The sequence below is a fragment of the Polypterus senegalus genome, chromosome 14 (genome assembly GCF_016835505.1).
Source record: "Polypterus senegalus isolate Bchr_013 chromosome 14, ASM1683550v1, whole genome shotgun sequence".
NCBI classification, from domain to species: domain Eukaryota; kingdom Metazoa; phylum Chordata; class Cladistia; order Polypteriformes; family Polypteridae; genus Polypterus; species Polypterus senegalus.
The window spans coordinates 56,514,730-56,532,052 of NC_053167.1; the positions used below are offsets into that span (position 1 = coordinate 56,514,730).

Below are 17,323 nucleotides of genomic sequence, written 5' to 3' on the forward strand. Positions count from 1 at the left end.
TCCAAAAATCTAAAAAGAAAGATTCAAAATTTTACCTCAATGGACTGAATTATGGCCTTCTTGTAAACTGGTTGTTCATTATAAGAGGACTTATCAAAGTATTTGGAAAATGCAGCATAAGGTACCAACATGTCAATATAAATCTGCAAAGAGAAAACAAGCAGTACTATTTAAAATAGATTCCTAAAAAGACATCTTCTCAACGTATACAGTAAGTGAACAGCAGTTAATGCATTATTTCAAAGGTGTTTTAATTGAAGCATAAATTGTAAAATGAAATGCTCAAGCTGGACAAGAGAGATATTCATATACTGTAATATGAAGCTGCATCTACAAGAAAACAGTTATTTATTACATATTATATACATAAATCTTTTAAGTTTTGCTGTTTCATATCTGGGAAATATCCACACATTCGGGATATAGTAAAAGTAGAATATTACAACACTATCAGGGTCAAGATGACCAGAATTACTGGACATGACACTTATTTTAATGTTTAATATAGAAAAAAAAAATAAAGTATAGGTGACAGCGATTTCTGTATTTAAGTGTTTAAAACACTCAAAACATTTTATTGTCACATTTTTCCTAAACAACTGAAGTCACACAAAATTAAATTATGTCACATTGAAGGTGCACACTTATGATAAAAAAAAAAAAAATCAAATGCACTTTTTAAATGTAGAATTAGTTGCTGTAGACAATTTTTTCCATAACTTAATTAGATAAAGTACTTTGTTACTCTCTGGAATCAGCATTGGAGCACTCCATTAATTATTGGAAATGCAAACATTCCAATAAAAAAAAGATAAAAGAAATATGTAGGGTAGGGATGGCAGTCCAGTAGGCCACAAAAAAATGTCCAGCCCTGCACGCGTGCAGCTTTTAAAAGTGAGTGGAGTGGTGGCCGTGACGTGTCTAAAGTCAACCTACCATTTCATTCATAATACTATCAAATCTTTGGCATCACACTGTAACAGTGAAGTTCTTTATGGCTGTTTGACATGTCACCTTTTTTCATTTTTTCTTGCTGGTTCATTATGAGTAGCCCATTTCTCACTTCAACTACAGGTTTGTGGCTGGGATGCACTTGGCCGTACTGATAACAGGAGTAGCCACTAAACCCCAATTTGCTGTACTTATGGAAGGAGTCTATTTGATTGCTATCTGGACATGATGTGGATAATGGATGTGCATTTCCAAGCCACATGTAAATGTAATCCAGCTAAAGTGCAGTATATAAAGAACAAATCTATATATGAAACTTGCTTTAAAGGGGATCTTTCAAAACACTAACAGTCATTGCGTTCTGTATGCAACATGTTTTGAACATTGATTACGCAGGCCAATGTTAAAAGAAAAGGGAACAGATTTGGGTCCTGGACCTTATGTTTAACACCGCGATGTTGCTTGATTTTTAGTGATTTATGTATTTTGAATTTTTAAATATTATTATTTTTAGTCATCTAGTAGCTTCTCTGGAAGTTTACTGGGGCTGCCTAGTGGGCCACAGAGCCCTCCCCCAACTCCAACTATGTCAAGCACCACAGTCTAATGTTAGTTTTGACTGATAGCCTTACAGTAAAGATTTCGAACTGCACAAGCATTTAAGCATAAAGATTCTGTAAACAAACAAATCAAAAATACTCACTTCAGAAAACATTCCGTCACCATACCATTCCACTCTTCTCATTCCTTTTGGAATCTGCTTATTTGGCCAGCCGACGACAATTCCAGGCCACCTGCTAAAACCCTTCACTTTTCCAAAGACTAGCTCTCCAATCTTGAATCCCTTTCCATCCTGAATGCAATAAAAATATACTGGGTAGGAATGTGATGTTTAAGTGTGTAAAACACAGGTTCTGTTAGAATAAAGACAATAACTAAGAAACACCCATTGCGCTCTAAAGAGAAAAAAATGCATCTTTCAACTAATATTAAAAAACGCTATTTTTCAAAGTTAAACACAAAAAGGTATCAAAGTACGTATTTCACACATAACTATAACTATGCAAATGTTGATCAAGGTTTACTGTATAGACCGGGATGCAATTAAAATTAAACCAGCAGAAAATATGGAATTTGCATTACTAATAATGATATGTAGTCTGACTGAAAAATTCATGTACCTGATTGAAATGATTCTATTGCAATTATGAAATCAAACTATTACATACTTGACATGATCTTTTTATTAATAATGATTTGTCTTCAGATCAAATAGATTTAAAATAAATATAAAAGGAAACATGACTGATATTGTAAAGATAAAGTAATATAATGGAGAATAGTATCATATTAAGAATTGTGCAATAATATTACATATTATTAGGAACATTTTAATAAAATATTTTGTTGGAAACAAATTAAATTGCAGTTATTAGCCTTTTTAATATTCACAATGAAGGAGCAGTTCATAAGAATAATTCAGAAACTTATTGGAGAAATAACTTACTGACAAATTCCCTCTCATAAAAAAAGTTATCGAAAACTGTACCTTAGTTTTAAGCAATTCCTCAATGTAAACAGAGATTCACAATCATTAAAATAAAAGGCTGCTTAAAAACGTATCTGTACTGTAATTTTCCAAGCTGTCACCAATTTCCCAACCACCTAACTACTTTACGGTAATGAGAAAAACTTAGCCTAGTTAATTTAATTTAAAATCAAGTTTACAATGTTTCTTAATTTGAATATACCAGCCTGTTATACACAAAAGAAAACTAAACACAAAAGAAAAAAAGTATAAATTTATGGGATAACAGATTTAAGTAACAAATGGGTTAAGAAATTAATTTTGGCATAGCTATTTCTAAATCAATTTTGAAATGGCATCTCTCTTCAGTTAACAATTTCAACTTTACTCAGAAGAAAAACTAAGTAATTTAAAAAAACCTGAGAATTCGCATTCTTTAAAAGGTTTCAGACAAAATTATTTTAGACAGTACAACAAAACCTGGTCTGAATAATCAAAAAGACTTGGACTTACCAGGTATGGGTAAGACTTGCTTGGTGGCTTAATTGGTGTTGAAGTGCGGATTTCTTTTTTAATCTAAAAAAAGTTCAGAGACTGATCAAAATTCTATAATTTGATCTACATTCATGATATCTCTGTTATATATCAAAGTCTTTTAAATAAAAAAGCATTTACATTAAAAAAAAACTTCACGTACTGTGAAACAAACATAAGAGAATGTTATCTACTGAAGTAGTACTTCTCATTTCAAAGAGGTGTTGTGTGTAATAGAGAGAGCAGCTACAGGAAAATAAAGTTAACAGCAGCTACCAATTACTGTAAAATATACAGTAGGTCATAATGGGCTTGTAATAGTTTAACCTATTTTAGACACATCATTTCCAGGCATTATGACTTGAACACAGTTTTTATAATTGTACATATTTATAGAGAAAATACACAATAATATAAGTCAAAATAATGTATTTTTATGAAAAATGTGTGTGCCCCAGTTCAATCTGTTGTTTAGATTGCTACATTTTATTTCATGACGGTGAACGTACATGTAGACTGCAAAAGTGACCAAAGACATGCTGCCATCCATCTAACAACCTTTTTTGCCTGTTGCCAATTTTCATCAAAAGAATATCTGACACTATTTCATAGAACGTCAACTTGGTCTCAGTAGTATGAATAAATAATGGGATGCCAAATACAGTCTGCACCACACCACTGCAAAGGGACTAGATGGATACCGTAGACGTTTATTTAGCACCTTTATAACTTCATACCATTACACACAGCCTCCAGTATCACAAAAGGTAAAGGGTTTTTAACCACTGACAGACTCAAGTCCTTTTGGGAGCAATTCATTATCCCCTTCCCCTTGAAATGGTTTTATAAATCACCAACTCATATCTCACCCAGTCTGTAAATCTGTTACCATGAAAGTAGGGTACTGCTGGGTGCAAATGGTTTTTTTCCCCCATATAGATCCATATTCAATATGACATACCACGATGATCTTTTTAATAATGTTACTGACAGTTTTACTGACTGTAATAGTATAATGATAGTTGCTACTTCTGTTAAACTGTTAAATGGTAAATATATGTATGCCTCATTTTGTAAGATTAAATATTGCATTGAAAAATGTCAATGCTGAGATTTGATTCATTTCTTATTTGTAAACTTTCAAGTATATAGTGGGCTAGCCATCCCCCGCAGCTCCGCCAGCATAGTATTTAAAAACAGGACAGTGAGGAGGTTCCTGCCTGGCTCCCTACTCCTGACGTCACGTTTCCTCCTCCCCTCTGCCCACAGCCTCTATCTCGGATTAGCAAGCATATATCACTCCTGCAAGTGAACTTTTATTCTTAGCGCAATGAGAGTAGTCGCAAAATCAGCCGGAATGTTGAACTAAATTTTGGATAAAAACCCAATCTAAACCCGTTAAGTAGTTCTCTCGTTCACTAGCTAAGTGGAGGTAAGGAATGTCCCAAGGCTGGCGTGTAAGTGAGGAGGTTTTTTGACATTTTCCACAGGTGCCCCTCAATTTTTGCCAATTTTCTGCTGCCTCACTGTAACTTGGGATTGCATATTATCCTCTATTTGTAAGCACAATTCTGTTTCATCAATGGTTATGTTGTGCCATTGCTTGTGACAATTGATGCACCACATAAAAGTGTGCACCAAGTGCCTGATATAGTGGCAGCACTAACAGCAAGCCAGGAAACCATCTGATCCAAGTAAGCAATTTTATTCTTATGCCATGTACACTGAAATCATATTTTTATATGCAATGCAGGCACGGATAATGAACCCCATATAGACAGATTGGTTTAGCAGCAGTCAAATTATAATTATTGTGTCCTAAATGTCACTTTATACATAATCAGTTTCCACGTTGCATGTGTCCTTCCACGTATATGCAGCTTCTGTGCAGTCTCAGATGCGTGTCAGCATCATGCAAAGAAAACCAGCCGTTATTGCTGCATTTTTATACAGTTGTGCTCATAAGTTTACATACCATGGCAGAATTTGTAAGATGTGTACCATACTTTAAAGAAAAGATGACTGATCAGGTAAAGACATTTAATTTACTTTTTAAGGGACCCTGTGTTCAGATTCAGCGGGTTGGAAAATGGATGGATGGATGGATGGGAATACAAAGTAAACTATAAGACATCAAAGAACAGCAAAACATTAAACAAAACATACTAATAAGAAAAATGATAAGATGGTCCCTTTTTAAAAGTTTTCATACCCTTAGTTCTTACTACTGTTTATTTCCCCCAGCATCAATGACAGCTTGCAGTCTTTTGAGATGGTTGTGGGTGAGACCCTTGATTTCTACTGGTGGTGGAGCTGCCCATTCTTCTTGGCGAAAAGCCTCAAGGTCCCATAAATTCTTGAGTTGTCTTGCAGGAACTGCGCGTTTGAGATCTAACCAAAGTGGCTCAATGAAATTGAGGTCAGGAGACTGTGACAGCCACTAAAAAACCTTCACTTGTTTCTGCTGTAGCCACCAATGGGTTAATTTGGCCTTGTGTTTTAGATCATTGTCATGTTGGAAGTTCCAAGTGCATCCCATGCACAGCTTCTAGACTGATGAATGTAAGTTGTCCTCCAATGTTTTCCAGTAACATGCTGCATTCATCTTGCCATCAATTTTCACTAAGTTAACTGTGCCACTGTAGCTCACACATCCCCAGAACATCAGAGATCTACCTCCATGCTTCACAGTAGGGATGGTGTGCTTTTTCGTCATGAGCCTTGTTGCATTCTCTCCAGACATAGTGTTTATGGTTGTGACCATAAAGTTTAATTTTGGTCTCGTCACTCCAAAGGACTTTGCTCCTGAAGTTTTGAGGCTTGTCTAGATGCTGTTTGGTGGCATTCGAGCAGTAAAGGCTTTTCTTCTCATAAGTCAAACATGCAGCCCATTTTTGTTCAAGTTTCTTCATATTGTGCATTTTCAAACAGCAACACCAATTGTTTCCAGAGAAGCCTGTATCTCAGCTGAAGTGACTTGTGGGTTTCTCTTGGCAGCTTGACCAACGATCCTGGCAGTTGTGGCTGAAATCTTAGTTGGTCTACCTGGCCATGGCCTGATAACAACAGAACCCCTAACTTTCCACTTTTTTCTATCAGAGTCTGAACACTACTTACAGGCATTTTTTGATTTCCGGATATCTTTTTATATCCTTTTACTGATTTATACAAATCAATCTTTTTGCGCAGGTTCTTTGACAGTTCTTTTGCATTCCCCATGGCTTGGTACCCAGCAAAGTCAGTACAGCTCTGCATGAATTTAAATTGACTATTCACTGACAGACACTGATTATAATCAAAAAGGTAACCGGTATGGACACTCTCCCTTAATTTGAACCTGTGTGTGTGTGGGTGTGTGTATTATCAGCCCCAACATTCAAGGGTATGTAAACTTTTGATCACTCCCATCATTATGATTTAAAAAGGGCACACACAATAATGTGAGAATAAATTACCTCACCTGAGCACACTCTCTAATCAAATGAAAAGCTTTCTGCATGATTACTAATATTTTCCAAACAATGACCAATATTTCACAAATACTGTCAGAATATGTAAACTTATGAGCACAACTGTATGTTGTCAGGTATACTGTAAGCCACACCTTCAGGCATTGTGCTCTTTAGCCATGGCTTTTTTCTCCAAATGGAAACTGGTGCAGGCTGTGTACTAATTACTCCAAATTGTGTGGAATCTACTGCCATTTCTGTTGATTTTATATATGGTCTTACCTAACTGAAAGGAGCCAGCGGGGTGGAGTGATTGTGGCAAGGACTACTTTTCGCCTCTTACATGTCGTGTCATTTTATGTTATATACTCTACAAAGCCAGATTCACACTGAGTGGCAGCATGGTGCATGGTGATCAAGCATTCACATAAGAATTCCACTGTTCTGTACTTTCTACACATAACTGATTACATTACTATGCATTTTTTTACCAAAGTCTCAGATTTCTAGAGGAGCCATTGCTACCAATATGTCAATACTAATTTCACAGTGCCAATCAACATTCAATATTGGTCACATTCCAGAATTTCTTACATAATATATATGAAGCCCACAATCAAGTATTAAAAATAGCAGAATATGCAATTTGCATTTGCTTGCTTGTGTTGAACTCACAAATCCATTAACAAATAGGGCCAACCTACCCCTACAATGCATTACTTTTCCAGCCAAATACAGAAAATACCATTCAAGTCTTAATCAAACATGAAAATCTAACTTTTTTTACAATAAAGGTACATACCACAGGGGACAATGGAATTTTATCTTTGCTCGGAACAATTTCACAGTTCTTTGGTTCCTTCCAGGTATGTGCACCTGCCTGAAATACTTTTCGAGGTGGAGGTTTCTGTCGGAGACTGGACTCCCACCCACAAATCCCTCTGGTTCTCCCCTGGGGAGACAAAACCCAAATTCTAGCTCAAATTACCTAATAATCACAAAATAAAAATGTCACAAAATACAATGGGTTAAGTAGTAGTGTATAATGTTTTTGGGGAGGTAGAAAACTAGTCATAAAAACAAACATTACCCTGAAGAGGATTAAAATAATGTAGTTTTTACCCAAGTTACTTTATCAAACACAATACGTTTGTTTCAATGTGTAAATTAGTGAAGGATTATAGACAAACAAACATCACTACCACAGTCAACCATGGATCTACTGTGCCAGTATTTATTAAACATTATGCATATTACAATACTAATATTATATTTTAGTAATAGTATATTTTTAAATAAACATTAAACAAAGCAACATACCTCATCAAAAGAGAGAGAACTGTCCTGAGTAGAACTGGTGTTGCCCTTACATATAATAGTTGTATTGTTATCTGTATAGATAGTAATAAAAACACAAAGCGTTTCTATGGTTAAACAGTTTTTATAACAGGCTCAATTTTTTTTTAAATTTATAACACATAGGGTTGTTAACAAGAAAATGGGAAGAAAACATCTGTCACAAATATTTAAAATGTACATATTTATGTTCTGCTTAGACACTATGAATGTAACACTTGCTTTTGTATATAAAACTAGTTACTGCTATCTTATTTCAAAGCTTTTTGGGTTTGGAAAAAAACAAAAACATGTATAAATGGGAAATGTATATGTCTTTTTTTTGCACATTTTAGTTACGGTTTATTAAACCACTGAATAACGTTTACTTTTTGCGAAGTACACCAATTCAACTAACTATATTTAAAATTCTAACACAGATTTTTAAACAGGGTTTAAAAATTATAACATCATTTAAAGTAAATATTTAAATAGTAATTAATGGAAGGTCATATATTAAACCCTTTCACGAAAAAGTAGCAGGGGATCCAAGCTATCAAGAATGAAAGATGATGAAAAGGTGGTTTGTATAACTGTTGATAAGTTAGGAAGAAATTGTTTTTATCCGCTTAACGTAAATCAACACAAGAATGATAACAATAGACAGACAGACCTTTATTACTCCTTTATTACTTACTAAGTACATAAATAGATGGATAATTATTATAAATAAATATAAATAAATTTTATACACCGTATATACAGTGGAACTTCGGTTTGCAAGCATAATTCGTTCTGGAAACGTGCTCGCAATCCAAAGCACTCATACATCAAAGCCAATTTCCCCATAAGAAATAGTGGAAACTCAGATGATACGTCCCACAACCCGAAACTATTCATATAAAAATGTTTAATACAAAATATGAGGTAAAAATACATAAAATAAATTAACCTCCACTTTATCTTTGAAAAGAATCATGGCTGGTGTGAGTGAGTTTCTAAACTCTTTTGGGATTCCACACAACAGGATGACAGGCGGAAGAGCGACCCGAAGCAACCGCAGGCTCCAAGCGCTGTAGCAATTCGCTGTAAAAGCGAATCCGAAAAGATCGCGGACATGCTATAAGCGCCTGCCATTGATGGGGAATACAGGAACATTATAAATGCGCAGGGCACTGTATTACTTGGCCACTAATCTGGCCCCGACCCTGCCTGACTGCTGTGTCTGTGTATAGTTAGTGGCAGATCCCACTAAAATAAATAACCACGCTGTTCCTGTTTCAAGCTGAATAAAGCTGGTGTTGCTAAAGTACTGAGACTCAGCTTTGTGTTTTGGGGTGCAAGACAGGGACTCACACGTTACAACACACACACGTCGTCACCATGCTATAACAAACAGTATACGCTCGTACGGATGTTGACTATATGAGTGAGGCACACCGACTCAGACGGAGAATGGGAGGCGATTACCCACAATCCCGCAGCAAGAGAGAGAAGAACCATCAGCTCAGTTGTGATCACGTGACGTTTGGCAGACAAAGCGTATACGTACTACTCACATTGCAAGACATCGCCCGTTTATCAAGTCAAAAGTATTAAAAATTTTAGCTCTTGCAAAACAAACCAAGTTACTCGCAATCCAAAGTTCCACTGTGTGTATATATTTTAGGTATTATGCAGGTGTATTGCTGTTGGTATAAAGGAGCCCCAATAGCATTTCTTGACACACGTCTGCTGAATAATGTGTTGGCTGAAATTTCTCAGTGTGAGTCTGTCAGAGTGAGGATGTGCAGCATTGTTCATAATGGCATTCAGTTTTATTTTAATTCTCTCCTTCACTAATAACTCCAGGAAGTCCACAGTGCACCCTATAACTGAGCTTGTCATTTTAATTAGCTTGTTGATTCAATGGGCCTCTCTTGAAGTAATGTTACCAGCCTAGCCCATCACAATGTAGAAAGTCGCACTGGCCACCACAGAGATATAGAAGATGTCAAAGATGTCACTTCCTACCAATCCAATCTGTAGTTAATGTGGACCCCCAAGTACTTGTAAAAGTGGACCACCTCTTCATCTACTCCAAAAATAGTGACCAGACATGGAGGCTTTTTGGTGCAGTGAAAGTCAATAAGCAGTTCCTTGGTTTTGCTAATGTTAAGATGCAAACAATTCTCTTTGCACAAAAAAACTAGGTTCTCCACCTGACTCCTATATATCAAAACATCCCATAAGTGCAGAATCATCTGAGAATTTTTGCAAATGACAAGACCTGGTTCTATATCTGTAGTTGGAGATGTACAGAGTGAAGAGAAAAGAAGACAGGACAGTTCCTTGTGGTGCCCCAGTGTTGCTCATATCTGTATCAGAAGCACAGTCCCTGAGTCTCACAAACTGCAGTCTACCCAACAGTCCATTATCGATGACACCATAGCTCATCTACCTGCATATCTCGAAGTTTACCCCTTAACAGGGATGTCTGGATGGTATTGAAGGTGCTGGAGAAATCAAGAAACAGAATCATTAGAGTACTGCCAGCTTTGTCCAGGTGAGAATAACCCTTGTGGAGCAGACAGCAATTGCATCCTCCACTACAATCTTTGTCTGATAGGCAAACTGCAATGGGTCCAAATGATCTACCACACTCATAGTCCAGGACAAGCCTCTCAGAGTTCTTCATGATGTGAGATGCAAGTGCCACTGGTCTGTAGTCTTAAAGTGAAGCAGCACCTGCCTTCTTTGGAACAGGAATAAAGCAGAATGTTTTCCACAGCAGTGGTACTTTCTGAAGCCTCAGAGACTGAACACGTGACAGAGGACACCACAAAGTTGGTCAGAAAAGCCATTAAGAACCCATGGAGTGACTCCATGTGGTCCAGCAGCTTTTCCTGTGTGTAGCTTCATCAGTTGTCTCCTGACATGGTCTTAAAGTTACGGGCAGTCCACATTAATGGTTAGAGGTGGATTTGTCACTGGTCATTCCAGGTAACATGGTAGGAGTTGTTTATGTAGTAGGGATGGGGTGGGGACACTGGTCATTGGAAGAAGGTGGCAGTGGGATGGAAAATCTATTAAAAAAAAAAATTGGTTCAGTGTGTTAGCTTTGTCCACATCCCTGTCTAGCACCTGAGCCATTGTTTGCTTGAGTCCCATAATTATACCCTGTCTATTCCAAATACCCTTCATATTATTCTGAGTGAGCTTGTTTTCTATTTTAGTTTTGTAAGCATCCTTTCCTTCTCTCATCCATTTCTTTAACACATGTTGCACATCCATCAGAGCCTCTTTGTCACTGGATTTGAATGCTCTCTTTTTCTTATTCGGGAAACCTTTTAGCACTTTAGTAATCCAGGAAAAGTATTTAACACAAGTACAGTATGTCGATTCAACTCTGCCACTCTTTCACTGTACAGTAGTCCACTAAATGAAATAATTATTTTGAGTAACTAAAGTCAAAAAAGCCCAAGAATTAACAGTAAACTGTGCTAACTAAATTTAAAATTAATATTAAGGGATACCACTGATAAATATAAATCCCTAAAGCCCTGAAAAGCTAAAGCTAAAGATAGTTTGTGCATATATGTGTGGCAGCTATAACTCAGAAATGACTTAACATATCAATTTTAAAATTGTGTGACTATTCTCATAAAAGCTGTGGACAGTAGAGTGTCATTAAATTGGGAATATCTGGTGGGAGTCAAAGGCATGTGACTATTGTCAAAAATTAACTACTTAAAGTGTGTAACAAAGTTGTTTTCTAGGAAACAACAATGTCAGATGGATATACCATGTGCATGATTGCAAGTGGAAGTATTACTCCTTAAGACAAAGTAATACAAGAGCTACATATAAAAATTGCCCATGGTGATGATGATACAGCACTGCATCACCACATGCTGAAAAGAAAACAAGAAGTCATGTCTAGAAATATTTTGTCTTCAAGACAGGAGAATTTCAGTGCATGACTGCGGGAAGGGAGATTAGGAGCACCACATACCCCTTTCCAGCAACCTCATGATCTCTACCGAGTTATGTAAACCTCTCAGAGATTGACATTCTATCCACAGAAAGACGCAGTGCTGATGACTGTGCCCAAGAAGTCAATAAAAGACACTCGCAAGCCCAGACACTCAGACTCCTCGCTCAGTCTCTCAAGCGCCCCGATCAGAGCCTCCATTGACTCCACGAACATACAACATCATCTGCAAAGTCAGGATCAGTAAATCTTTCTTCACCAACAAATAACCCAGAGCCAATAGACCCCACAACTCTGCCCAACACTCAGTCCATGCAAGAACACCAGAATCAACTGGGAAAACACAGAGGTTCTATCTCCACTCTGCACAGCACTTACAGTACCAGTGTACAGGCCAGCCATGATATCCAGCAACTTCAAGGGGATCTCGCAGTCTCAGGATGCCCCACACGGCAGCTCAAACAATTGAGTCGAATGCTTTATGAAAATCAAAAGCTGCAAAGAACCCCTACCGATATTCGCGTTTGCGCTCGATGAGAACCCTCAGTGCCAGGATGCAGTCAATGGTAGACTTCTTAGGCATAAAACCAGACTGTTCTGGTCATTGATAGGTGAGCAAGTGATCACAACTCCTATTGAGGATGAGCCTAGCAAGGACCTTACCCAGCACCGAGAGCAGTGTTATCCCCCTATAGTTGCTCCAATGCAGGCAATCACCCTTCCCTTTCCAGATTGGGATAAGAAGTCCCATTTGCCAGTCAGCTGGGATGATGCCTGTTTCCCAAATGGAAGCAAAGATTGCTTTCAATGCCAGGAGGACAGCCTTACCAGCATTCTGGAGAAGTTAACCCCGGATACCACAGATCCCTGCAGCCTTCAATATCCTCAATTGGTTCAGCACCTGTGCGATTCGACAGCTAATTGGAGGATCAGCCACAAGAACCGTGGACCCAGAGATGTCCAACATCCTAGCCGGAGGATCAGCTTTATACAGCTGCTCAAAGTAGCCAGCCCAGGGTGTCACAACTGCAACGTCATCCCTAAGGACTGTTCCATCCTCTGCCCAAGTGTGACTCTCCAAGGAACAGACTCAGATGTGCATAATGCTTAGATTCCTCTGTAAGCAGCATGTGGGTCGCTAGACCACAGATGGTATGTCACTTGCTCACAGACTCCTCTAACAAGCACATCATTATCTGCCCTCAGAGCCCTCGCAGCCATCTTTTCTCAGTTCCTGGTACAGACTGGAATGGCTATCAAGCACTGCAACTCCTCTCGATGATATCCAGTGGGCCCTACAAGATGAAACACCTCCTTCTGGGAACACCAGCAACACTGACACAATCCTCAGGGTCTTGTCATAGAAGGTCTCCCACATCACATTAGGATCGGCAGTTGTACCCAAGTCTGCAAGTTTCTCCACAAACTGTGTGCAAACTCTATAGAAACAGCCTAATCTTGGAATCAGACCAGGTCCAGCCTCATTGTCTTAGGAGGTGGTAACAACAAGACTGTTGTCAGAATTCATAACCTGGACACTTCTGTAGACCCTGCAGTTTTTTAGGAGCCTCCAGCATCTGCCCCAGAGGATGTGATCAATCTCTTCCACCACACCACCAGTACTGAAGTACCAAATTCAACGATAAGGCTCAAGGCGCTCCGCAGTCCCGAACGTTTTGCAAAGTCAACGAACATGAAGCCACTTTCACCATGTTCGCCAGACCCATGGGGACAGACACAATCCTCATTGCCAGCCCTGTCAGTGCCAGTGGTTGCACTGAAGTCACCCATGACCAGAGGAATGTCACCTCACGGTCACCCATCAACCACTGAGTGAAGTTGCAAATAAAATGTCTCCCTTACCAAGACATCACTCACTGTGGTGAGAGCATAATCGGAGACAACAGACAAGGCAACCCGGAGTGTGCCTTAATCTAAGCCACAGAATACGCTTATTGAAATGAGTGACATCGGATACCATTGGAAAGAGCCGATCCGCCACAGCAACAGCTGCTCTGTGAGTACGACAGCCTTCAGAGGGACCAGAGCAATAAAAGATGTGCCCACCTACAAAGATCCCGCTAATCTCAGGTCTGTGCACCTCAGTGTGTTTTGCCACTGAAATACGGAGTTTACAAAGCAGAGGAAGATGGTCACTATTCTAGACAGGTAAGGTGTTTGACGCACCTACCCGAATGGGCTGCATCAAATTGGACCCAAGTGCTGCCATCCAGCGGCCGATGCCTCAGCACCACACCAATTCCAATCCCCAAAGGCCTGACCCCATTGTATCTCCGGGGATGAGGCTTCCGAGGACTTTTCCCTATCCCCTTCATAATACGAGGAGCCTACTCCCACGGAGAGCAGAAAGGAGTCCCGTCTGCTTTTTAAGAGCTCTGTGAAGTTTTTACAGTGGCTGGAGTGCCAATAGGGCGGCACTGTGGCGCAGTGGTAGCGCTGCTGCCTCGCAGTGAGGAGACCCGGGTTCCGGGTCCTCCCTGCGTGGAGTTTGCATGTTCTCCCCGTGTCTGCGTGGGTTTTCTCCAGGCGCTCCGGTTTCCTCCCACAGTCAAAGACATGCCGGTTAGGTGGATTGGCGATTCTAGATTGGCCCTAGTGTGTGCTTGTTGTGTGTTTGTGTGTGTCCTGCAGTGGGTTGGCACCCTGCCCAGGATTGGTTCCTGCCTTGTCCCCTGTGTTGGCTGGGATTGGCTCCAGCAGACCCCCGTGACCCTGTGTTCGGATTCAGCGGGTTGGAAAATGGATGGATGGAGTGCCAATCCCCAAGTTCTCCCTGTATGTTAGAGGACCACTTGCAGGGCCAGATGCAGTTTAAAGTCATACTCAAGTCATACCCTGGGAATTACTGTTAGTATTCAATTTGAGCTAAAAACCAAATATCCAATGACTTTATCAAAATACAATACAATTTATTTTTGCATAGCCCAAAATCACACAATATCATCAATTAAGAACTCGCTTTAAACTCTTAGTTTTAATAAGTTTTACATTACGGAACCATTTACATCTATTTATGCAATAACATTAATGTCAAAATATCATGAACAGTTTGATATAACAAATATTAAACTAATTGCTTAAAATACTTAAGAAAACTTAAATGTTCTTACTCAAAACAGAGCTTTATATACAGCATGCCACCAACACTACCTTTGAAAACTGAAATAAATAACCAAAATAATGTATTTTTGGTTGCAAAATGTACAGACTGAGTAATTTAAATGCTCAAATCTTTCCCAAACATATGTGATTTTAAAGTCAAGCCTGCATAAAACTGAAACCAATTCTTTACTTACAATTCCCTTTCTCCAGCAGCACAAAACAGGGCTTTGTTAGCATACAGTCAGTAAAACCTGGTGGGGAAAAAATAAATAAAGTTATTATGTCTATTTACAAACACAAAAATTGTTCTTTGTTTACCGAATATCATCGTTAAAAATTTAGTAGTGAAATGCAAAGCCAACAGAATTCGTATCAGGTACATGTTTCATTATGTGCACCAAAAATAAAGTGTTTAAAGTAAACTTGGGCACATCAATTACAAACTATCATACAAGTGACATACAGTAATATATACATAGTCACACTTGTGTGCATGGTGGGCAGCTAGAGGGCGTGAATGAGAGCAATTCCACACCAGACCAAGGGGTGGCGGAGTGTGCACACTCTTTCCCTAATTTCTCTGCAGACCTGTTACGGGAAATTCCACCCGACCCTGACGATGTCACTTCTGGCCCTGGCCCCAATGACACTACTTTCAGTGCTGGCCCTACTGATGACATCACTTCCTCCGCTCTCCTTTAAAGCCGCCATCTTTTTACAAGCAAGTCAGTTCTGTTCTGGACTCCAACCTGTACACATCAGTACAATTATTTTCTATATGTTTCTAAATTTACAGTTGGGAAACAATATATGTGTGGCTACCTTTATGTGGCTCATTGTCGAGTGTATGAATATATATACACACACACACACACATACATACAGTATCTCACAAAAGTGACTACACCCCTCACATTTTTGTAAATATTTTATCTTTTCATGGGACAATACTGAAGATATGACACTTTGATACAATGTAAAGTAGTCAGTGTACAGCTTGTATAACAGTGTAAATTTGCCGTCCCCTCAAAATAACTCAACACACATCCATTAATGTCTAAACCGCTGGCAACAAAAGCGAGTACACCCCTAAGTGAAAAATGTCCAAATTGTGCCCAGTTAGCCATTTTCCCTCCCCGGTGTCATGTGACTCATTAGTGTTACAAGGTCTCAGGTGTGAATGGGGAGCAGGTGTGTTAAATTTGGTATTAATCGCTCTCAAACTCCCTCATACTGGTCACTGGAAGTTCAACATGGCACCTCATGGTAAAGAGCTCTCTGAGGATCTGAAAAAAAGAATTGTTGCTCTACATAAAGATGGCCCAGGCTATAAGAAGATTGCCAACACCCTGAAACTGAGCTGCAGCACGGTGGCCAAGACCATACAGCAGTTTAACAGGACAGGTTCCACTCAGAACAGGCCTCACCATGGTCGACAAAAGAAGTTGAGTGCATGTGCTCGGCGTCATATCCAGAGGTTGTCTTTTGAAAATAGACATACGAGTGCTGCCAGCATTGCTGCAGAGGTTGAAGGAGTTGGGGGGTCAGCCTGTCAGTGCTCAGACTATACACCGCACACTGCATCAAATTGGTCTGCATGGCTGTTGTCCCAGAAGGAAGCCTCTTCTAAAGATGATGCACAAGAAAGGCCGCAAACAGTTTGCTGAAGACAAGCAGACTAAGGACATGGATTACTGGAACCATGTCCTGTGGTCTGATGAGACCAAGATAAACTTATTTGGTTCAGATGGTGTCAAGTGTGTATGGCAGCAACCAGGTAAGGAGTACAAAGACAAGTGTGTCTTGCCACAGAATCCATTACATTCGTGATATTACAGCTCTCTGAATAATTAAAATACTGAAATGTATACGTGATATCATTTTCATGATGATAGGAGTTAAATCATGTTATTAATTATGTTATTAAACATGGGAATACAGTGGCGCAGTGATGTTTGCTGCGCCGTGTGCTACCTTCGATAAAATCATCTGTTGCAGCAGTACTGTCTCTTTCAAACGTACTAACCTCCAATTCCTGTTCTTACTTTTCCAAATACCCAATCGCCACACAATCAGCTCTGTAATAGACATTAAGCCATCTGTAAGCTTAGAACGCTGATTCTTCTTTTAAGGAACATCGAAATATCTTTGTAGTATGTGTTTAATTATTCTATCCATCTATCCTTCCAGTGTTGCGTCAGCACCAGCAAGAATACAACGCAAGGCAGGAACAACGGCGTGCCAGCGGCTCGCTAGTGCTGTGGCACCGTGTAGTTAAAGTTAAAGTTTTATCTGTATAATATAATAAACATTTTGCTGCATTTCATCTTAAAAATGATATTGTCATCGTATGTAAATACACGCTTTATAAAGTGGCTCAGGTTGTACAATATTATAACTGTAGTGCAAGTTTACAGTGAGGTGATTGTA

The 17,323-nt window shown here is 39.0% G+C and overlaps 1 protein-coding gene across 1 annotated transcript in view; it reads right to left on the reverse strand.

Annotated features, from left to right (window-relative positions):
- The window catches only part of LOC120514919 (DNA (cytosine-5)-methyltransferase 3A-like), a 76,614-nt gene that overhangs the window by 24,543 nt on the left and 34,748 nt on the right, over positions 1-17,323 (reverse strand). The window contains exons 7-12 of the mRNA XM_039735561.1: positions 15,088-15,144; positions 7,783-7,853; positions 7,265-7,414; positions 2,993-3,055; positions 1,655-1,804; positions 36-143 (exon numbers count right to left, since the gene is read on the reverse strand). Of these exons, the coding sequence (XP_039591495.1) occupies positions 36-143; positions 1,655-1,804; positions 2,993-3,055; positions 7,265-7,414; positions 7,783-7,853; positions 15,088-15,144 (599 nt within the window). The remainder of the gene's footprint in view (positions 1-35; positions 144-1,654; positions 1,805-2,992; positions 3,056-7,264; positions 7,415-7,782; positions 7,854-15,087; positions 15,145-17,323) is intronic.